The 23,443-nt window shown below is 37.4% G+C and overlaps 1 protein-coding gene and 1 pseudogene across 5 annotated transcripts in view; both read right to left on the reverse strand.

The window, feature by feature from the left end:
- Positions 1-1,196: 1,196 nt before the first annotated feature.
- PTP4A2 (protein tyrosine phosphatase type IVA, member 2) overlaps positions 1,197-23,443 on the reverse strand; it is a 28,801-nt gene continuing 6,554 nt past the window's right edge. For 3 of the 4 annotated variants that reach the window (XM_010836895.1, XM_010836893.1, XM_010836894.1), the window contains exons 2-6: positions 12,375-13,069; positions 10,082-10,174; positions 6,072-6,202; positions 4,673-4,747; positions 1,197-3,699 (exon numbers count right to left, since the gene is read on the reverse strand). In XM_010836895.1, coding sequence (XP_010835197.1) covers positions 3,591-3,699; positions 4,673-4,747; positions 6,072-6,202; positions 10,082-10,174; positions 12,375-12,470 — 504 coding nt within the window. In that variant the 5' untranslated portion in view covers positions 12,471-13,069 and the 3' untranslated portion in view covers positions 1,197-3,590. Of the gene's footprint in view, positions 3,700-4,077; positions 4,340-4,672; positions 4,748-6,071; positions 6,203-10,081; positions 10,175-12,374; positions 13,070-23,443 lie in introns of those variants that run through there. The other variant, XM_010836896.1, reaches the window with a different exon arrangement.
- LOC104986361 lies at positions 18,179-22,958 on the reverse strand (annotated as a pseudogene). Its single transcript, XR_825029.1, has one exon. The product of XR_825029.1 is annotated as a tubulin alpha-1C chain-like (transcript).

The raw sequence follows: 23,443 nt of genomic DNA on the forward strand, positions 1-23,443 counted from the left end.
AACCACTATCTGAAAGTGTATTACTTATCTTTGTATTTATTATCTATCTTCACTAGAATTTAAACCCTGTAAGGGCATTTATTTGCCACCATATCTTAAGTGCTTAGAATAGTATAAGTATGTGGCAGGTGCTCAAATACTTACTAGTAAATTATCACTCTTTCTACAGGTGCTATAGTCACAGCACTTTAACATGCTATTTGTATAATCCCTTCAAGGCTCTACTATTAAGAAACTACTCAAAAGTACTCCCGACAAGGATGTGACGGTAGGAGCCTGTGGAATTTGTTTCTATTTTCTAAGTTAAAAAAAAAAAAGTCATAGGTTGAGAGTGAGAGTTAGAAAAATTTTAGTTTCAAGAGTACCAAGAGAGTAAATGGGACAGTGAAATGCAAATAGGATCATCAGATGATACTAAGGTCTACTTGAGATTGTGACTTTAAAACACAGAAACTGTGCCAGCAGGTTCAGCTGACTAAACTTGCAGAGGTGCCATATTGATCTTAACCAAAAATGGGAGTTCAGCCAGGCAAGTATAATGAAGCAAGAGATGGGGCAAGGCAATTGACTATGTAGCTAAGTGATTCTAACACTGGACCACAGAGTCTAAGCTGCATAATGAAAGACATGAAGTGAAAGATCAGTGAACTGTTAAGTCACATAGCTCTGTAACCACTGTCTACATATCTGGCTCCTTTTCTGGACAGAGGTCCTCCAAAGTGGGATCAGTGTCTTATTTTTTCATTCTCAGTACCTCACCCATGAATTTGTTATCCAGATGGATGGAGAGATGTCCACCCATAGTTTAAGGGAGATTTCCCACCCCCAAATCGAATGATACATTAAGTTCCTCCTTTCTCACTGTTCTTGAAGCTTTCCAGTAAAAAGTTTCAGTGCTTCATCAAAACTCTATGGAATAAACAAATCCTTTGAGATGAGAAGAGATGCTGAATTCCTACAGTGCTACCTCCAAGAACTGAACCAGAAAGTGAACCTCATGTATCCCAACTACTGTTAAGTCTGCCCTTACTGAACACCCAGGAGGCATGAAATCTTCAAACTTGCCAACATCTGGTTATTTCACCTCCTTATAGTAATTATAAGCAGGACCCAAAAGAAGCCTTGATAATACCAAGATTTCTAAGCAGACATAAATGAAATTCAACCTGAAAACAGAGAACAAATGCACAGACAAAGAGCATGTAAAATATGTTTTATTGTTCTTTAAAAGGGCTCAGGGTTTGGTTTTAAATCAGGCTGCACACCTTTCATCAGTATGACATCTCTCTCACCATGTCAAACTGGCTTCAGCTAGCAATACTTCATTAAATCCGAAAGAAAAAAATTTTTTAATTTTGAAGAAAATCCAGTTTTGAGAACAATTAACATTATTCTGTAATTTACAACAATATGAGGGCTGATGTTGCATGTTATTGTACATACCCTTCTCCTCATACAGAACCAGGAATGTCACTTTCCTAACTCAGGCAGGCACTGTTACTGGTGGGTACTGCACACTCGCTCGCTCGCTCGCTCGCTCACTCACACACACACTCTCTCTCTCTTCCCCCTTCCTCTCCCCCTCCCTTCTTCTCTCCCTCCAAACAACAAAACCCAGAGTATGTCAAAGGAAAAAGGTTTGTTATGGTATTGATCAAAACCCTTGGAGTCAACAGTCTGTCTGAGCTTAGAGGGTATGCTGTTTTGATCTTGAGCCTATGTTAAAGGAATCCACTGTCAGATTCTGAAATAAAGAACTTTGGATAGTACCATCATTTTTTCACTTTAAAATCCTAGAGACAATTTCAAAAAGCATTATTTTGCTTTGTTTTTTGGGACAGGGGAGGAGAGAATCTACAGATTTTCATTTATTTAAAAATCAAAAACAGCTCGGCACAGGAAATAGGCAGTTCACATAGCCAGCCAACATCTGAGGTATCATCAGTGTGAGACAAGGTCCTGGTCCATTCCTACTGGCCTAGCTGATCCTAACAAAATGGGAAGTTTAAGGCTCTGCATAGCAAATTCCAACAGGACAAGATGACCCTAAGACTCCATTCAAATCCTTAGAAGCAGAGCACTATTAATTATGCAATATTCAAATGGAGAGTGCAAGAGCCCCTGATGGTATCATCCAACTTGCTCTGTCAATGCAGCCTGGTCACAACAGCAAAGGAGCAGAAAAACAGCTTTTCTAGATCAGTACATTAAACCCAGCAAAGAATCTGCAGAAATGACACTACACCACTGCACTAGCCACAGTCCCTTTGCTGCTCTATGTCTCTCTTCTAACCCTGTTATGGCCTGTGGACACATACTCACTAGGCATTGTTGGTTTTGAACCAGCAAAAAAAAAATTTTTTTTTAAGTCTCATAAAGAACCTAGTAAGAAAATAACAAGGCAATCAGTGGTTAAACTGAACTGTACATATAGGGAGCAGTTTGGAAAATACCCATTTCAGGCATTTCTCAGGTCTAAAATATTGTGTCTTTGCTGCTACTCCTTTGACTGTTCCTGAAAATTCAGAGTACAAATAAGCCCTAAAATAAAAAACTTTACACTACCAGCATTCTCTGACATCATCAGACAGAAAATCAGAGTAATGCTACAGCCCACAGTTCTACAAGGTGTAGAAAGTGTACTAAGGCTCTGCCTGGACACATCTTTAGTGATGGCCTGGAGTACTCCCCTTCTGAAACAAACATCTCTGGGACATCCACTTAGCTTCATTGGTTGGAAAAGAGATGAATTCGACTCTCAGCTAAGCTCTCTGAGAAGAGAGACTCCTCTTAAAATGCCATTTCCCTACAAATTTATCAAAACAAAAAATTCCTGGCTACTTTGCCTAATGCTGAATAGGGTTTTCAAGAAAAGAAACTAACATGAATACCCCATCATCAGTAAAGACTAAGAACCACCTGGATCATACAATATATATGTCACTGCCTCTTTTTTTTTTTTTTTTGGTGTTTTTTGTTTGTTTTTTCCTAAAAGTGCCCAGGTGGGCTTAAGGCTGCCAGACTGCACACACATCTATAGCAACATGGGCTTCTCCTATTCCACCTACAACTTGTATCAGGGGAAAAAAAACAGGGATAGGAGAAAGTGAGAAGAAGGGAAAAATATACCAATCTCCCCCCACCCCCCTCCCCCAAGAAAGAAAGAAATCCCACAACAGGGATATCTATGTGCCAAGCATAATGGAAGAGTGTGCTCCCCAAACAGATGGTTCTGCAGAGGCTCATGTTCTGCTGGTTTTCCTTAGAGACCTATTTTGAGAAAGTTAAAAAAGACAGGAGATTTTGAAATAAATTCAATCCTGGCAGAAATTCAAACTCCAACACTAGAAGCAAAATCATCCTTCACTAAATTAATCCCTATTTTCTTTCTCTTTTTCTTTTCTTAAACATTTTATTCACGTTATAGAGGGATTTGTGTTTGCTTTTTTCCAATCATTAGGAGAGTGGTTGAGGAGTACTGAATCCATCACTACTTTGATGACACAGTTAAGATTCCAGATTCACATTTCCAGGTACCAAGAGTTCCCTCTAAATGCTACAATCAAGTCAGCCTTCGTATACACTTCTTTTTACTGAATACAGCAATGCCCGTTGGTATCTCTGAAGCGTAATCGCATCTTAGGTCGGTATTTCTCCAGGTAAAGCAGCTGTTTGGAATTGAATGCTCCCCTTCTTTTTCTGAAAATACAAGAATGGCAAACTTTATCATGTAAAAAAAGAGCTGCCTGACATGCATATTTATGGCCTATGGCCTTTCTAACTCTACACAGCTGAAAACCAGCATATTTCCCATACATCACTTCCTATGAGAAAGGGCTGAAATGAACAATGAAATTTCTGTGCCTTCCTAAATGAAAAATAGACAAATTTTCTTTGCTCTCATTAGAGTCTATTAATTGTTAATAAGTATCAGAATGGTTTATCCAAAGACATCTGACTATATTCTTCCCAATTAATATATTCTTCATATTAGAATTGGCAGCAAGTATTTAGGATAAATGAGCAAATATTTATATAAAGCAGCAGACACAGATGACATTCCTTGAAACACGTTACCTTCCAAGAGGTGCTACCATACATTTCATATCCTTTGTCACAAAGTGTCATTTTTTAATTTTTTTGGTAAGAAAAGGCTAAAAAGAGAAAGGGCAAGACAATAATTGCCAAAGAAAGAACAAAACAGCCTGTTATTCCAGACTGATGTCAAGATTCTGTTTGGGCGCTACCATCCTGATTCTGTGACTGAACAGGTCACTTCAGAGTCCTAGGTGATTACTCCCTCTGGTTTCTTCCTTTCCTCTTTGTCACAGAGTTACATCTGTAAGGCATTTTGGACATCTATTAAAAGAAGCACTAGATCACTGAAATTCCATTACCTAGCTATTCATTTTAAAGATTTCTAGATATTCAAGTCATATATTGGACATATTCTACAATGTCCAAATTTGCCATCTAAATGAGAAAATATTTAAATCTGGGAGCCAGAGTGTTACTGTGAGTCTTTTTATCGCTTGCTATTTTTGGTATCTTCAAACAACATTCTAAGCCAAAGACAGCAAATTACTCTGTACTATAATTGGATACTTTTTATAATTGCTCCTCTTGTATGATTTTGCTTTATGTATTTCGGAAAATAAAACTTCATACTCACTGTCTTATAAACTGAACTGCATCCTCGTACTTCATTCCACATTCAATCAAAGCAAGTGCAACTAGCACAGGTGCCCTGCGGAGAAACACTCACTTGTAAGTTAACCACAGGTCTTTGGAATTAAAGGATTCTTTAAAACCCAGGGTTACATATTATCAAAACTATTTAAAGCCTGAGCTTTCCTTATTCCTATATACTAAAATATCAGATATTTTCCTACATAGTAAAATATCTAAATTATAGATTCTAGGTTATTTTCTATTTTTAGTAAAAAGCACAAAAATTTAATCCTTTATTTAGAGATCTTTACTCTTTAAAATATTATCACGTTGTATCTTAAATTTCCCATCATTTTATATCACCAAAAATCCACTGATCTTTAAGCATTATCATAGTAAATGACCAGATGTATTAACCTGAGTGTCTCAGAATTTTCATTACAAATCAATTTATTATCATTTCTTTACCAAATATGAAAACAGTGCTAGATTTCCTCAACAAAATCGTTTCTATGAGCTAGGGGACTGTCAGAGAACTGGTAATTAGGATTTGCTTTCTATATCAACACATATATGTATTTTTTTTTTCTTTTTTAATGTAACAGACGAAACAATGTTTTTAAAAAGTCCATTACAGAGCACTAACTTTGGACTGGCTACCTAACTAAGACAGCTATTAGTTTAAAAAATTTCCCCATGTCAGGAAAAGAACTGAAACTTCTTGACACTGAAGAAGAAACTGTACTAAACTGCAAAAAGGAAAACAACAAAAGGGTTGAGCAGAGGTAACAGCCTGAGTCACCACCACCATGAGGCAACAGCAGCCTTCATTAATGTTTTGAGTCAAAGTGCAGATCATAAATTGACAATCTACTGTTGTTGAGTGTTGCAACACCATTTCATGAAATGCTCAAGGGAAAAGTTTTTAAAATCAAAGTCAATTTTCATTCTCCATACATTTCCTTAGAAGAGTTTAAGGTTCAACCATCTGCTCTTTATCTATTAATTTCCTATTCATCTCAGACCAAAATGAACCATGTACAAATTCTTCAAATCTAAAGATATTTTACCATTGTTGTCAATTTAAAAGACCTAAACCTTTGATTACTGGAAATGGGGAGAAAAAACTAACATATTGAATTAAAGCTGTATTTTTGGCTCAAAGATAAGAAAATTACATTAAAACAGTTTCAAAACAACTTGAGAACCATCACCCACTAAATCTAGTATAGTATCAGACTCAGACAAACAATGAAACCTAAGTTACTTTGAGAAATCATGACACCAGCTTTTACTCTCATTTCCTTTCAGGCAATTTAGTATTTAGTGTAACAAATACACATCTCTACCAAAGTAAAAGTTTTGATAATGAATTCACAGACAAAAGGAGAAGAGCTTACCTTCCCAATCCTGCAACACAATGCACTGCAACACAGCAACCTGGTTCTTCACGAAATTTGGTTTTTAGTAGGTTTAGCCAATCATCTACTATCTGATTAGGGGGTGGCGCTCCATCGTCAAAAGGCCAATCCTAGGAGGAAAAGATCTTTGAAATTAAATTGATACTTTCTCTAGGATGAACATCCTAATGCACAACAGCTACACCATACACACGAGAGGCCTACCTGCACTAACTGTACTAACATGTACCTGTTCTTAATCACACAATTCTGATCACTTCTGAAAAATGATCAAGATCAAAATTCAAGCATGCCAAACAACTCAGCCTTCTCAATGAAGCACAGCCAGCATCAAAAGCATCGAACTTTATCTTTGGAAATAACTCTTATCATAGTGACAAGAGGCTAGCATTCTTCAAACATCTTATCTGAATAGAGCAATAATTAGACATAATAGAGAAAATTAAAATTAAAACTGAGACAAAGTAAGAGAGGACACGACACCTGTCAATAAGATTTAAGTCCAGTCTGGCAAAGAAGTGTACCAACTAGTATCTCATTGTTCTCTACAAACAAAAATAATTTTGAAGATTACCCTCTAAGTAGCTCTAAGTTACAAGTATCTTTTCTTCAGAGCAAAACTCTCTGATAAGTAATTTCCAACAGCAGACCATAACAGAAACAGACTACGATCTTTGTGCTTACATATGTATTTGGTAAAAGTCAAGCAGCAAATATTTTTAAAGCTCTGCCTAAATTATACATATCCCATTTTATAAGCACAGTGCCACATGATACAATCCTGAGAAAAAAATACCATTTTCTCAAGTATTCCTTTCTCCTTTAATATTCATTGATCTCGGTTGTTTTTCAATTAAGACCAACCCCATGTGAGTTCACAATACAGGCAGGAGTTTATCTTCCTTGTTACCAAAACACAAGGTTCTGAGAAATCAACATAAGTCACCTTTGAAGAAAGGAGAGAAGGGAGATTCACGAGTTACATACCCTCTCTCCCATCTAGCTTCAAGGACAGAAATGCAAAGACACTGGAAATATTTTTTAATACTATTCTAGTGAGACTGCATAAGGACACTTTAAGATACTAGAGAAGGAAAAAGAGAAAAGTGACAGAACACTAAACTGATCCTGCCCTTACTCTGGGCACCACTAGAGCACTTCATGTAGCCATTAGCCACGACAGCACATTACGTTTGTCAACTATACCCCATAATTAAAGAGCTGTCAGTGTTGTTATCATAAATGTTGCTAGAGTTTAACTGTAAATACCAGTAAAACCAGTATCTTAGTTAAGAGCTTACTTCCTCTAAAACTCTGAAATGCATCTGGTTAAGAAACAGTAGTATGAAACATGCCTTTACTGACTCATACGAGCAGTTTCTATCAAAAATCCACTAAAGTAGTAAAGGAGTACGTCAAGGCTGTATATTGTCACCCTGCTTATTTAACTTATATGCAGAGTACATCATGAGAAACGGTGGATTGGAAGAAGCACAAGCTGGAATCAAGATTGCCGGGAGAAATATCAATAACCTCAGATATGCAGATGACACCACCCTTATGGCAGAAAGTGAAGAGGAACCAAAAAGCCTCTTGATGAAAGTGAAAGTGAAAAAGTTGGCTTAAAGCTCAACATTCAGAAAATGAAGATCATGGCATCCAGCCCCATCACTTCATGGGAAATAGATGGGGAAACAGTGGAAACAGTGTCAGACTTTGTTTTGGGAGGCTCCAAAAATCACTGCAGACGGTGACTGCAGCCATGAAATTAAAGGACGCTTACTGCTTGGAAGGAAAGTTATGACCAACCTAGATAGCATGTTCAAAAGCAGAGACATTACTTTGCCAACAAAGGTTCATCTAGTCAAGGCTATGGGTTTTCCTGTGGTCATGTATGGATGTGAGAGTTGGACTGTGAAGAAGGCTGAGTGCTGAAGAATTGATGCCTTTGAACTGTGGTGTTGGAGAAGACTCTTGAGAGTCCCTTGGACTACAAGGAGATCCAACCAGTCCATTCTGAAGGAGATCAGCCCTGGGATTTCTTTGGAAGGAATGATGCTAAAGCTTGAAACTCCAGTACTTTGGCCACCTCATGCGAAGAGTTGACTCATTGGAAAAAACTCTGATGCTGGGAGGGATTGGGGGCAGGAGGAGAAGGGGACGACAGAGGATGAGATGGCTGGATGGCATCGCTGACTCGATGGACGTGAGTCTGGGTGAACTCTGGGAGTTGGTGATGGACAGGGAGGCCTGGCATCTGCAATTCATGGGGTCGCAAAGAGTCGGACACGACTGAGCGACTGAACTGAACTGAACTTCAAACTGATGGTTGAAACCATCAGTCTTTTCTAATAAGCCTCTGATTTACAAGAACACTGGTCAAAGTGTTGAAAGGTCTCAAGTTGGATATCTTCACCTAGCAAAGGTAAATTATTGATTACACTTAAATTAAAATTTCTGCCTAGGAAAAAAAAGAAATTCCAAGCTTAATTCTAAATGTCCCTTTTTTTTCAAGCTTTAGTTAGACCTTTAATTTTACCTGATCACAGCTCTTCAAAACAAAAGGCTAGATTTAAAGGCTTGGAATAAATCTCAGATCTACCATTATCTTCTACAAACTACTTCAAGTTCTTTAGTTCTATTTTATAAAGGTGTTTACCAACATTACTGATTCAAACAGACTACGGTCACTCTGCAGTTCATTTTCTCACCCTGCCAACTGTCAAAACAAACTGATTTCTCATCTACCCACTAAAGAACATACTTACAATACAGGAAAAGAACTTGTATTTTGGTTTAATTTCAGAAGTTAAAATTCTGTTTTTGTTTTTTTTAAACATAGGGCTACATTTACCCATGTTTATACTTATTCCCAGTGATCCAGCCAGAGGACCTTAAAGCCATTCGGAAATAGGAATGCAAGCAAAGTATTATTACCATGTCATACTATTAAAATACATTTTCTTAATAAACCATAATGTTTGGTTTTTTAGATTTTATGTTTTCACCAAAGTGGAGGTGAGGAAACTTTACGGATCAGGTATGAGACAACTGCCTTACCAACAGGACATTCATTTTCTTTGCATCAACTGCCTTCTCAACTAGTAACCAATGCAATCAAAAAACAGGAACATAACCTTGTACCATTACCTTGCTTAGTACTTTCTTCCTATCCAATCATTTCAAAAATCTCTAGTTGTCTTTGCACTACAATGCCTTCCCACAACTATGTCAAACAGCTCTAAGACACCAAGACTACAGGGTCAATCAAATATGTGCTACTCTAATATAGACAACTTTTTAGAGAATAAAGTATAAAATTTCACCTAATGTGAGGTTCCTATTTCCACTAATAGAATATTTAGGGGGCAAGGAGAAACTTAATTTAAAATAATTCCAATCACTATATTCAAACTGAACTATGAAAGAAATCAAATCATACAAAAGCTTGTTAGAAACCTACCCCAAAATATCATAGAGTATGTTAATTATTCTCAAGCTAGATGGCTTCTCCCTTTCCCTTCTTTTCCTTTCTCCCACCTTTTTGTCTCCTACAAGTTATCCTGTGTCCGATATAAACTGGACTCCTACAATATAAAATATTAAGTAACCAATCTGTACTTGCAAAGTGAGAGAGAATATTTCCACATGATTTAAGAATGTCTAATGGAAAAGTTAGATTCAAACCAGTAGCCTAGAAACAAAAGCTAAATATCACGTTAATTGCCTAGAGAAAAATGAAATTTCCGATTCTTAAAATAAGTGTACGCTAAATTTTGCCTTTTATTTGTTGAAAATACTCTGCATCTGTAGATTTTAAGGGTACAAATGAACAAAATTGCCAACCCAAAGGAATTTTACTAGATTGCTATGATTGTTGTATCTCCTGTAAGTTTAAAAAACAAATTACGAGCGCCAAGTTTTAAAAATATCTATGTTTGAAAGGTACAACTTGTTTGTAGTGAAAAATTAGAACACTACACACTCACTAGAACGTGGATTCCTTCTTTTTCAACTGGTGCTTTATCATATGTAGCATCACAAACTCGAACCAAAGTTGTCACTCCATACTTCTTAAGTTCCTTTAAAGGAAAACAAATATAAAGAAATGTTTTTAGAATCTGCAATTAAAGCTTTAAAAACATATGCATATAAATTGAAATGAGACTTCATTCTTAAACAAAGATCAAAATCATTCTTCTTATAACAACATAGACAATGGACACTCTTGTATTCACAGCGGAAACATCAATAAGACTCACTTTTGTACAGGGCAATTTAGTAGCATAACACAAAAACTTTAAAAACACACATAAACTTTGGCCTAGAAATTCTACTTATGGAAATTTATACTAATGAGATAATTAAAGATATACACAAAGATTTAGGTACTAGCATGTTCAGCACATGCTGTTTGAGACAGTAAAAAGCTAGAAATATTAATAGTCCAAAAACAGGCAAACGGTTTAAGAAAGTATAGCGCATTCATACAGAATACTGTCACAGCTATATTAAGGAGGTTGGGGGAAATTTTGTTTTAAATACACAGTGTAATCCTATCTATATGTATATTTATAAATATACACATAAATACAGAGAAAAATGTCTAGATAGCAGGCAGCAATAGTTAAGTTTTTTAAATTGTCTTTTGCTTATTTGTATCTTCTGATTTTTTATGTAGTAAGTGCTTTTTGCTTTTTGTAATTTAAAGAAATAGTAATTTTGAAATTAAATTTAGAAAGTGGTTTATATTACAAAGTCAAGAACACAAATAATTATATCCAGAATTCTTGCTTTTTTAAAAGTTTTCCTATAGGGCCTTCCCTGGTGGTCCAGTGATTAAGACTCCTCCTTCCAATGCAGGGGACACAGGTTTGATCCCTGGTCAGAGAACTAAGATCCCACATGTTGCACAGTGTGGCCAAAAAACAATGTAAAAGTTTCCCTACAGTAATGCCACCAATATCTTTTTATAGTTGCAGGAGTCTATGACCAAGGAATCCACAGGCTGAAAATAGTATCATGTAATTCAGCCAGGCTTAAAGGTGACTGAACAACCTGAGGGCATACAGGCTTGGAATCAACTTGGACACTGTGTACACAAGGTTAAGAAGCTCAGAGAATTAAAATATAAATAAGCAGGAACAGTGATATCCTACAAGTGTCAATCATCTGGTTATCTAAAGAGAAAAGTTATTTTAATTGGTAAAAGACTTTATTTTTCACAGAAAGGCCTCTTTATAAAACAGACTCAGGGAAGTTGTGCTATATATTGAGTCAGGAATTTTAAAAAATTTCAAAACACAAATAAAATCCCATTAAAATGAACTCTACAGTGGCTGTTCATTGAAAGGTTCCAGTACAAATTTTTTATGGTAAATATTCGTGACCTTCAGCAAGTCAAAAGACCTCTTCTGAACTCAGTTTTGCCATCTGTAAAGTGACAGAGGTAGATTTAGGATCCTTGGCCATTCATCTAGCTCTCCAAGTCTACTTTATAAACATATCAACAGAAATCACACTGGAATTGAACAATCTGAGAATGATTTAAAAGCTTACATTCAAATGTCTGTTGAATAAAGTACAAAAAGTTTCTCTACTACTACCAACAGAAAAAAATGCAGGATCTGACATAAAAATGCTGCCTCTAATACCTTTCCCTCCCCCAAATTTCTGGACACATGTATACATGTATACGATGGTTACTATTCCTAAGTTGTTTGACAGTAGCTTTTCATCAAAAGTGGTCAGAACATTTGAGGCAGAAATGGGTTTTAGTGTCAGAGATAATTCCACCACATACTTGGGTGCATTCAGACAAATTGCTAAATTACTAAATCACTCTGAACCTCAGTTTCTTCATCTATAAGAGGGAAACAATGGTACCTATACCTCACAGAGTTATTGTAAGGAATAAATGATACAGTGTATAGAACTGCTTATTGTAGTGCTGGGTACATACTAAGTATTCAATAAATGTTAATTACCTTTATTATTGAATGTGTAACAAAAGAACTGTTAACAATGTTGAAAGGATACAGTAAAAAAAACACAGTACTAGATATATCTCTAAGATATCCCCAAATTCCATAAATGTTCTTTTAAAAATCTATTTTAACTAATTCAGCTCAATTCAAACAAAGACCATCCATACTTCAACCACAGAAATAAATGGCTTTGTGGTAAAAGATTTCTTTACAACGGTGTTAATTTTTAACGTGACTTTACCTATAAATCAAAGGTGGATTATATACCAAAAGGTAGACCATGCTACAATCTTACCTCTGTGAACTTGTTGAGGGTAGCATTGGTAGGGTTGTGGGTTATCAAAAAACGCATGTTCTCATAAGAGATCTCCACAGGGGCTGGACGGTTCATTATGGCAAATAAAAAGTGTGAGCGTGCGTGTGTGAGTGTGATGGGGAAAATGAAAAAAAAAATCAATAAATCTTGAAATGTTTCACAGCAGAAAACATTAAAAAGACCACTAAAATGCCTAAATCAGTGTTCTCTCTATTCAACTTGTTTATTCTTTCAAAAACTTCTCTCTTCAAGTTAAGCAGAAGTATTTAGAATCCACTTGAATCCAAATTCAACTTGGGCCTCAATGTCTGTTGATGGATACCTTCAGACTACAAAAAAATTCCAGCTACATACAAAACTTAAGCAGCCTTTACTACATTTAGGCACTAGTGAGACAAGTTAAAAGTATAGGTCGCTTTCCACTTTTGTTTACTTGATGCTTAATTTTACTGGAGTCATTAAAAGAAATATGCTTGCAATTAAAAAAAAAAAAAAAAAGAAGCCAACTATTTCTGAGGCCAATCTCGGTGTCCAGAGTCTTCAAGGCAATGTTAATTATGGCACATGAACCTCCAAGCTCACTTGTCAGCGGAAACGCTGTGCTGAGCCTGGCAGAAGTCTGCCCTCACGCTCAGAATCGCCATAAATGTGCAACGTATATTCCAACGAAAAACCTGGAGGAGAAAAGCATAAGTAAAATGAACTGGAGGTTGACAGCATAGTAAACACAATGCCCAAAGTCAAGAATATATTTTTTATGAGCTCAAGACATCTGAAATGGTGCTGCTTTGAAACTATTGCCATCTATCAATAAAAGGATAAAAGTGTATATACCAAGGCTTTTTTAAAAATCAGAGGATTCAAAAGTTAAGTATGCCAAGGACTTCCCTGGCGGTCCAATGGTTAAGACTCCACACTTTCACTCCCCTTTCACTGCAAGGGACACAGGTTCAATTCCTGGTCAGGGAACTAGGATCATGCTTGCCATGTGGTACACACATACACAAAAAAGTATGCTTTTCTTTTTACAAAATGAGGTTCAATAAAGTTCTGTACTAATAAGATTTCTAACAAGTCATTTTAAAATGATTATGATTGAGTTTTTAAAAAATCATTTCTAAATAATTAAAAGATTTTAACTTAAAACCTCTCTTTCATTAAACCTCTTTCATTAAAAAGTTCACAATGATCTTGTTTTTCTGCTGTGATGTTAACGATTTCTGATTAAAACTGTATCTATAAATGGATAAAGGATATTTACCAAAATTCCATATGAGGATTTAATTCTTTCTATACAAAATATATGCACTGGCCCCAATATGATATCAGTTCAAAAAGTACTTTCAAGAAATTATCTTCTTTTCCTCACAACTCTGAGTAGTTTTTAACTACCTATGAAGAATGACGTAAGAGGTTCAGAAAAGTGAATTGACTTGCCTAAGGTGAATGAATTAGTTGAGCCCAAATTCAAACTCAAGTCTTCTGTTAAGTCCTATATTTTTTCAAAGGTACCACAATGCCAGCTGACTCAACCAATGAACAACTCCTCTATTTTCTCATTTCTAGTTCTATTTATATTTTTACTATTTCACATATCACTGACTCAAGAGTACAAAGGCATCTAAAGGTTGATTCACACAGCAGTCTTCTGTCTGAATATTAATTCCTACTAAAAACAAGGCAAGAAGAGAAGTGACAGAATTTTCAAAACAGTCATCTGTATAGCTGGCTCAGTCAGTGTATCAACATAATCATAAACTCCTCTGGAAACAGGAACAAGGTCTAAGTTCTTTTACCTGCCTCTTCCCTAAGCCACCAGTAAATGCTTACTTAGAACTCTAATAAAGATCACTGTGACCAGATGAAAGATGATGACAGAGGCACTTGAAGGGAGAAATTTAAACAGATAAGAATGAACCTAAGCCTCAAGCTTTCAAGCCTAACCTTCTATCTTCCAGTCTCCTTTTTATAATATTCTATAACATTTTATTTTGTAAATTATATACTTCTGATCATATTACCACAGAAACAAGCACGAAACTAAAACATTCCTAAAATATGAAAGATATAAGATACTCAAAAAAGGAATCTTAAAAACTTCAATACCCCAGCAAACTGAGTTATCCACTACTTGTGAAAACAAAACTTCTGCCTTCAAACTAAGAAAAACATAATACACACCATCACTCTCATTCATAATTCCATCTGGTAACCCTAAAACACAGCCACTTTAGATTATACATTTCACAGAGGATTCCTTGCACAGTCAAGGAATTTTAAAGCTAGCAAAACTTAAAGAGATCAAATACACTGACCTTAAAAAAAAAAAAAGAAAAAAGATGCTGTTTGGGATTCAGAGAGATTAAAAAGATTTAACTAAGACCATACTGCTAATTAGTAGCAGATCAAGGACAAGAAGCCAAGTCTTATTTTTCCTTCAATTTTGACTAATGAAGGTAACCACTTATTTTTTAAGTCATAGTCTTATTCATGACAATGTAACTGCTCTTCAGATATTTACTTGGATGTTCATCTGCAATTCTTTGACCTTTTAATAAGGGGAGAAAAGATTATTAAGTAACTACTCAAAGAACAATGGTTTGTGAGCAGCTCAGAGTGAAACACAGTGAAATTCTAACCTGTTAGAATCCCTTCATTTAATGTTATCATAGCGAATGTGTGTGTCAGCTGAGAAAGACACTGAAAGACCAGCATTGTAGTGATGGCCAGGCTTAAAAGGTTACAGCTCTAGCATTAAGCTTTCTACCGAGTCAGTGTTTGTCTGCTCAGCAAACAGAACAACCTTTATCCCATCTTATTCCTCCAAGCTCATTTTGAAAGGACCACTTCCAGGGATAAGGATAATTTATTATTAGTTTCAATTCTTTTTTTTTCTTTTTTGGCCACACAAGTTTAGTCTCAGTAACCTAACCAGGAATCAAACCCAGACTGTAGTAGTGAAAGCGCTGAGTCCTAATCACTGGTCCATCAGGGAATTCCCAGATTTTAAATTCTTAATACCATACTGAGATCCCCAGCAAAGGAATTTCTGCCAAATGAAACAATATGGTCTATCAAAGTTAACAGATACATGATAAAAGCCAAGTTTCTGTTGCTTCCCCTCCCCCACAAGTTCAACTACACATCAACTGTTAAAAGCTCTTGCACCTGTCAATTCAGATAAACTAATGTTAGTTTCTGTGACACCCTTAAGAATGAAAAGCAAACAGTCTGTTTAAAAAAAAAAAAATCATAAACAACCCACTGCAGCTGGAAAGTACTCAGAAGTTACAAAGCTGTAAATTTTAGCATAAACTCAGCACCTGCAGACTTTACTGGAAAACTTTCTCAAGTTTTCTAACATTGATTCTGCTCTACCTACTTAAGTAAAAATTGATTTTTTTGTTTTAATTTACCAAATGGTAGAAGAGGCTTGTTTACTTGACAGTGATCAAATTCAAATACACATCCAAATAGTTCCTTCACCCTTTATCTGTTATCAACTCTAACTTTTAAAATGTTGAATTTGGGATATTTCCATTTCCCAACCAGTATTTCCATTTTGAAGAAAAGAATGTAACTTCACTGAAGAATTGGAAAGGATGGTCTGTGACAGAGAAACCCATTTAAATTATAGAGGGAGAAAAGGGGGCAAGAGAAAGAAGAATGTAGAAAGAGGGGGCTAAAGAGCAAGTAAGCAGAGGCCTACCAAGCTAGAATTGTGCACTGCCAGTAAGACTAAATCAGTAACACAACAGAGACCACTTAAAACTCTGAAGAGCGTATGTCACAAGTTTAAATATCCAGTGTCAATACTCAAGGAAATGGCAACCCACTCCAGTGTTCTTGCCTGGAGAATCCCATGGACAGAGAAGCCTGGTAGGCTGCAGTCCATGGGGTTGCACAGAGTCGGACACTACTGAAGCGACTTGGCAGCTGGCAGCGGCAACATCTACCCAGATGAGACTCCAAAGTCAAAATGCATGAAATAATACAATTTATCATCTAATTATGGCACAATGTTAAAATAAAAAACCACAGAGAGGTTAAAAAAAAACAAAAGATCAACGTAAACTGGTATGGAAAGATGGCTAAGAGACAATAACAAGTGAAAAGAGTAAGGTGCTTACAATATGAACAATATATAAAGAAATATTTGTGAGTACTGAATGTATTTTCATTCCTACAGACTATCTGGAAAGTAACAAAGAGAGGAGGCTAACAGTGATTGCCTCAGGGTGGAGGCGACTGAAGCTGAAGGAGCATGATTTACAATATATGCCTTCTGAACAGTTTCTGGGTTTTTACCTTAATTTTAATATTTTATCTTTTTTTTTTCCTGTTAGCTGCGCCATGCAGGGCATGTGAATCAGGGTCAAACCTGTGGAATCTTAATCACTGGACCACCAGGCAAGTCCTTTTACTTTTTAATTCTAGGGTGATAAAGAACTCTACAATGATTTACAATTCCACTACAACCTTAACTGCTATGGTCACTGGATTACAAAGAGCCTCAAAAGGGGGCTAGTCCCTCTGTCCCCACCAAGTCTGTACCCACATATTTCCAGAAAGACAGCTTTCTTCTTTGTCAAAGATACTACTGAGTAAAATTCAGATCCTGCTTTGGCAACTGTTAATTCTAAGTTCAAATATAGAGAATTCAAGTGCATGAGAAACTTTACAAAATCAGCCCCATTTAATGTAACCCAAACTTACTGAGGGGTTTCCTTAGTGGCTCAGTGGTAAAGAACCCACCTGCCAATGCAAGAGACACAGGTTGAATCCCTGGGTCAGGAAGATCCCCTAGAGAAGGAAATGGCAACCCACAACAGTATTCTTGCCTGGAAAATCCCATGGACAGAGAGGCCTGGAAGGCTACAGTCCATCGAGTCACAGAAGAGTCGGACATGATTCAGTGAAAAAACAACAAACTTACTGGGCATTTACCTTTTAAAAATCCTGTCAAACCACTCACACCAAGCTTTCCACTGAGAATCACCTCTATTCTTAAATTAAAGTAAATGATACAATAACCATTTGATAGGTTATGCCAGTGTTCACCAAATTAAAACTGCACGTTGTAAGTAAATATACAATAAAAAACTCTAGATCTTAGAAAATAAAATCTAAAAACAAAGGTCTAAAGAACAAATATACATTTACTGTTTACTCTTCTTACCAGAAATTCTACAGAAGTCATGCAAATTTGAGTCAGCTTGTTTCTACAGCAGACAACATGAAAGCATAATACAGTGTATAAGACTCCAGGTAAGTTTTATGGTATATAATTCTCCATGCAAGAATACTGGAGTAGGTAGCATTCCTTTCTCCAGGGGATCTTTCCAACCTAGGGATCAAACCCAGGTCTCCTGCATTGCGGGCAGATTCTCTACTGTGTGAGCAACCAGGGAAGCCCCATATAAGACTAAAACCTTGCAACAATTTTTTCCTAAAACAAATTCATTTCACTTCATTGAAGACATCTGCATTGGCCTTAAAATAAGTATGAATAATCTATCAAAAGAAATTCATTCTCACTAAAGATCAGACATTTTTCCTGCAATTTAGCTAGTTAAGAATTCATAAATTCAAGTATTTATTGGACACAATGTGTATCATATATTCTTATAGGTACAGCAAGAGCAGGAAGCAAAACAAAAATTCCTGCCAAGATGGACCTTATATTTTAGTAGACAGAAAAAGACAAATAAAACGTGCCTTTGCTATGAAGAAAAATGCAAAGCAAGTGAGCCTGCAATGTCAGAAGGGAGAGGGGATTCCACTTTTATTTATTTTTTTTTTGGAAGTGGAAATATCACCTTTATTGATAAGACAGGGCCACAGTGTGCAGCTCCACGGAACACAAATAATACAGTCCCAAGATGAAACTGCAGCAGACATGCTAATACTCGTCACCCTCATCATCTCCCTCTGCACTGTCGGCTCCAACCTCCTCATAATCCTTCTCAAGGGCAGCCATGTCCTCACGGGCCTCAGAAAACTCTCCTTCCTCCATGCCCTCACCCACGTACCAGTGAACAAAGGCACGCTTGGCATACATCAGGTCAAACTTGTGGTCCAGGAGCGCCCAGGCCTCAGCAACAGCTGTGGTGTTGCTCAGCATGCACACAGCTCACTGTACTTTGGCCAGGTCTCCGCCAGGTACCACAGTGGGAGGCTGGTAGTTAATGCCAACCTTGAAGCCAGTGGGGCACCAGTCCACAAACTGGATGGTACACTTGGTCTTGATGGTGGCAATGGCAGCATTGACATCTTTGGGAACCACGTCACCACAGTACAACAGGCAGCAGGCCATGTATTTCCCATGGCGAGGGTCACATTTCACCATCTGGTTGGCTGGCTCAAAGCAAGCATTGGTGATCTCTGCTACAGAAAGCTGTTCATGGTAGGCTTTCTCAGCAGAGATGACAGGGGCGTATGTGGCCAGAGGGAAGTGGATGCGGGGATAGGGCACCAGGTTGGTCTGGAACTCTGTCAGATCCACATTCAGGGCGCCATCAAACCTCAGGGAAGCAGTGATGGAGGACACTATCTGGCTCATGAGGCGGTTAAGATTTGTGTAGGTTGGGCGCTCAATGTCGAGGTTTCTACGGCAGATGTCATAGATGGCCTCATTGTCTACCATGAAGGCACAATCAGAGTGCTCCAAGGTGGTGTGGGCGGTGAGGATGGAGTTGTAGGGCTCAACAACAGCTGTGGAAACCTGGGGGGCTGGGTAAATGGAGAACTCCAGCTTGGACTTCTTGCCATAATCGACAGAGAGGCGTTCCATCAACAGGGAAGTGAACCCAGAACCAGTTCCCCCACCAAAGCTGTGGAAAACCAAGAAGCCCTGAAGACCCGTGCACTGGTCAGCCAGTTTCCGAACTCGGTCCAAGACGAGGTCAATGATCTCCTTGCCAATGGTGTAGTGATCTCGGGCATAGTTATTGGCGGCATCTTCTTTGCCTGAGATAAGTTGCTCAGGGTGGAAGAGCTGGCGGTAGGTGCCAGTGCGCACCTCATCAATGACTGTGGGTTCCAGGTCTACAAACACTGCCCTGGGCACATGCTTGCCAGCACCCGTCTCACTGAAGAAGGTGTTGAAGGAGTCGTCTCCTCCCCCAATAGTCTTGTCACTTGGCATCTGGCCATCGGGCTGAATGCCGTGTTCCAGGCAGTAGAGCTCCCAGCAGGCATTGCCGATCTGGACACCAGCCTGGCCAACGTGGATGGAGATGCACTCACGCATAACGGAGACTTGTACGGTTCTGCGGGGCTGGAACAGGGGAGGGGACGGCCGCGAAGATCTCCCACTGACAGACTACTAAGGAGTCCGGGGGAGAAGTAGTGGGATTCCACTTTTAAATAAGGCTAGCAGAAAACGCCTCAATGAAAAAAGTGACATTTTATCCTAGACCTATGAGCCAAAAAGACATTTGAGGGAGCACTCTAGGCAGAGGGATTAGCTCCTGCAAAGGTTATGAGGTGGAGCCACGCTTGCAGTGCTCGAGGAACAGCAAGGGGACTAGTGCTACTGGGACAGGCCAGGCAGGGGAACGAAGAGGGTCAGAGAAACGGAGAGGGCCTTGTAGGCCAACAGAGGTATCTGACTTTTATTCAGAGAAAATAAGAGGTTTCAAGCAAGAGTGACAACTTATATTTAAAAGGATCATTCTAGATGCTACCTGGAGGCAGAATGTAAGAGCAGTAAGGGTGAAAAGCAGTGAGATCTGGGAGGAACTTGATGCTACAATCCAGGAGCTAGAAAATGGTAGCCTGAGCCAAAACAGCAGCAGGAGAGAGAATGTGAATCAGTTTCAAGATATACCTTAAAGCAGAACTCCAAAAGACTTGTCCAAAGATTAGACATGGGATCTTGGGGGGAAAAGTCAAGGCCTTGAGTAACTTAAGAACTCTCAGATAGCTGACTATTCAGACAACAGACCATAAAATCTTCAAAACCATCAAGGAAGAAAAGCAGAGAAATGCCTCTGTAAAGAACTCCTGAATCTACTGCATTTTGACCATTTGAGATAAAAAGTATCTTAAGACTTGTAAACTAAAGAAGACTCAACTCTGCTAATTAAACTCTCATTTTCTGGGCAGGGGCCTGGGAGAAGTAGGTGAAGGGGATTTAGAGGCACAAACTTCCAGTTATAAATTAAGTCAGTCATATACAGCATAAGGGATATAGTCGATAATACTATAATAACTTTTTATGGTGACAGATGGTTACTAGACTCACAGAGGTGATCATTTCATAATGTATTTAAACGTCCAATCACTACATTATACACCTGAAACACATACTGTACCAACTAAACGTCAAGTAGGAAAAAAAACCTCATCTTCTGGGTAACTGGTCTCAAACTGGAACTTTTTACTCATCTTTCATAACCTACCCAACTCATCAGAGCCCCGCAGAAACAAAGTTCTACTCTCTGTACTACTAATATTTGTTCTTCCCTCTATTGTTGCATTTATCAAACGAAAAGCAGATGCCATTTGGCAACCTAAACTTAAGGCGATTCAAATTAATGTTAGTTCTCTTCCCTTACTGACTACAGTCCTGGGGAATTGATAAAGAGGTATCATTAAATTCTACACAAATTAGGATCCAAAATATCTGTAAACAAGCTAAAAATAGCAACATGCTTCTTACTGATTAAAAAAAAAAAAAGTTTTGTAGTCACTCCCTTGGTTATTCCCACTTCTCTACTTCCTCATTTAAGGAGGGAACTTGAGAATCAAGTTCCAGTACACAAATCAATAATCAGTTCTATAAAAAGAAATTATGACCTTGTTGGTGGGAAAATATCTTAACATTTCAGAACCAGCAGGACATACACGGCCTGCCACTCAGAAAGGAAAGGAAAGCAATTAACTAGCAATCACACCCGCTTCTGAGGACAGCGCCAGTTCTTTTCTTGAGTCCTGTGGGCTGTTTCCACTCAAATGAAAAGGGAGTGGTTTTTAAATTTGTATGTTCTCTGGTGATTAGAAGCAGTTGTCCTTTTCTGGTAATTCCTACCTCTACAAATAACTGTAATACCAAAATTGCATTAAATTATTTTCATGCCACACTTGAAAATATTTACTTTTCAACTTTGGACTTCATTGTTCCTCTAAAGATTAGCAATTCTCTAGCTGAATCTCTTTGCCCAAACACGTTAAATATTTTTCCTTCCAGAAATAAAATTTAAATGGAGATAACAGCACTATGGCCAATTTTCACTTTAAAAAAAAAATTATTTGAATACCAGCAAAAACATTAACATCCTAAAACATCAGTCTAGTATTGGACATAAGCTTATTTTTTTCAGTGACTCTTTTAAAGATTAAGTTAAATAGCTCTATTAAATTGATTCTATTCATTCTCTTCCATTTCCAGGCAAAGGTATCACGACTATACTCTCCATGGGCTTTATGTTTAAAGACTTCAGTTTATGTACAAGACTCCCAAAGCCTCTTTATTACAAAATTTAAGCACCTTCTTTTTCTAAAAAACTGTAGTACTTTCCTATATGGAATAGGGAAATATTTCAAATCAGCTGCATTCCCATAAAATTAAATATTAATATTTGTTTTCTTCTTTCCTTCCATCTTTATTTAATCTCAAAAGGCTAAATAATTTTCCTGGAGAACAATTTAAGTCCTAATCATTTTACTTTAGTTTATCACTATATATACATTAACCCAAGAACCACTGAATTACTTCATTAATAAAGAAATGTATTTGAGAGTCTGAACTTCAATTGTAATAAAGCAAACTCAGAAGTAAAAATCCAAAAGGGCACCTGAATTCACCCTGTCAACACCACTTTGAAATGTTTTCTGAGCTATATCAGGACAGTTAGAACGACTATAACAGCTGCAAGTTCCCTGAGGTTGCAAAATAGATACTTGGGAAAAGGTTATTTGAATCACCTTTCAAAATAACCTACAGCACAGGAGCAGCATGCAAAGCAAAAACTTCCAGGCTATTGTTAGCATTATTTAAAATATATGTTTCAGAGCTTAGCAGTTTATGGGTCAGCTTAACTCTTTCATTTCCCCATTCTGTCTAACCTATTGAGCATATTTAAAGGTCCTCTTCAAGTATCCACCACTAGAAGCGGGGAAGGAAGCTCTCTATGTACAGGATATGGAATAAAAACATTCCAAATTACATCTTGTCAGCATAAGTTTTGTTTGAGCCCCAGAAACTTTTCTGCTGTTAGGGCATTTTGGTCCAAGTTTCCCCTAAGTCAGTTACACTTCACTTCCTCTCCTAAACTTCTTATAAATCACATTATACTTCTCAGCCATCTCTCTGTGCACTGAGTATAGTACAAGATAAACAGACAAGAACCCAAATCATTCAATTTGGATCTGCTGGTGGCCTTTTAAAACATACTGTCTATCCACTAATTGCCCAATAATGACTTGATGTTTATTTTCATAAAATGCAACGTTCAAAAATCTTCAGAAACCATACAGTGAAGGCAGCTGTTTCACATTACATGTAAATGTGAAGTAAAAAGGGTGAAATACCTCTATAATGCCAAGGGATTATTATTCTTTGCTCACCAGCTTAGTTCAACATGGATTCACCTTCCCTCTCTTCTCACTTAAAGAATGCAAAATTTCATCTTTCATGTCCTCTTCCTCCAAATGCTTACTGAAGTGAGAGAGAATACACCAGTTCGGAATGATACTAAAACGCAGTCATCTACTCTTACAACAAAAGCATTTGTGGGGCTCTGTGTGCATACCATATTAATCAGGATCCTAGAGAATACATGTGGGTGAAAAATATTTGATGGTGGGTATTACAATTTCATTATTAATGCTACATACTTTGAAGACACAAAATAAGCATGAGTAGAATGGAGTGGGATTAAGACTTAGGAAAGATAAAACTTTTATGACAAGACTGGCAGAAATAGTGACAGGCCATGGTAGCACGACTTGAGAAAGGAACTAAGTCTTGGGTTAAATAACTCTCAGGAGGCCTTGACCATGCTGAGAATTTCACACTGATTCAAACGCAATAAAAGCTCTCA

The sequence above is a fragment of the Bison bison genome, unplaced genomic scaffold (assembly GCF_000754665.1).
Source record: "Bison bison bison isolate TAMUID 2011002044 unplaced genomic scaffold, Bison_UMD1.0 scf7180017864068, whole genome shotgun sequence".
NCBI lineage: Eukaryota > Metazoa > Chordata > Mammalia > Artiodactyla > Bovidae > Bison > Bison bison.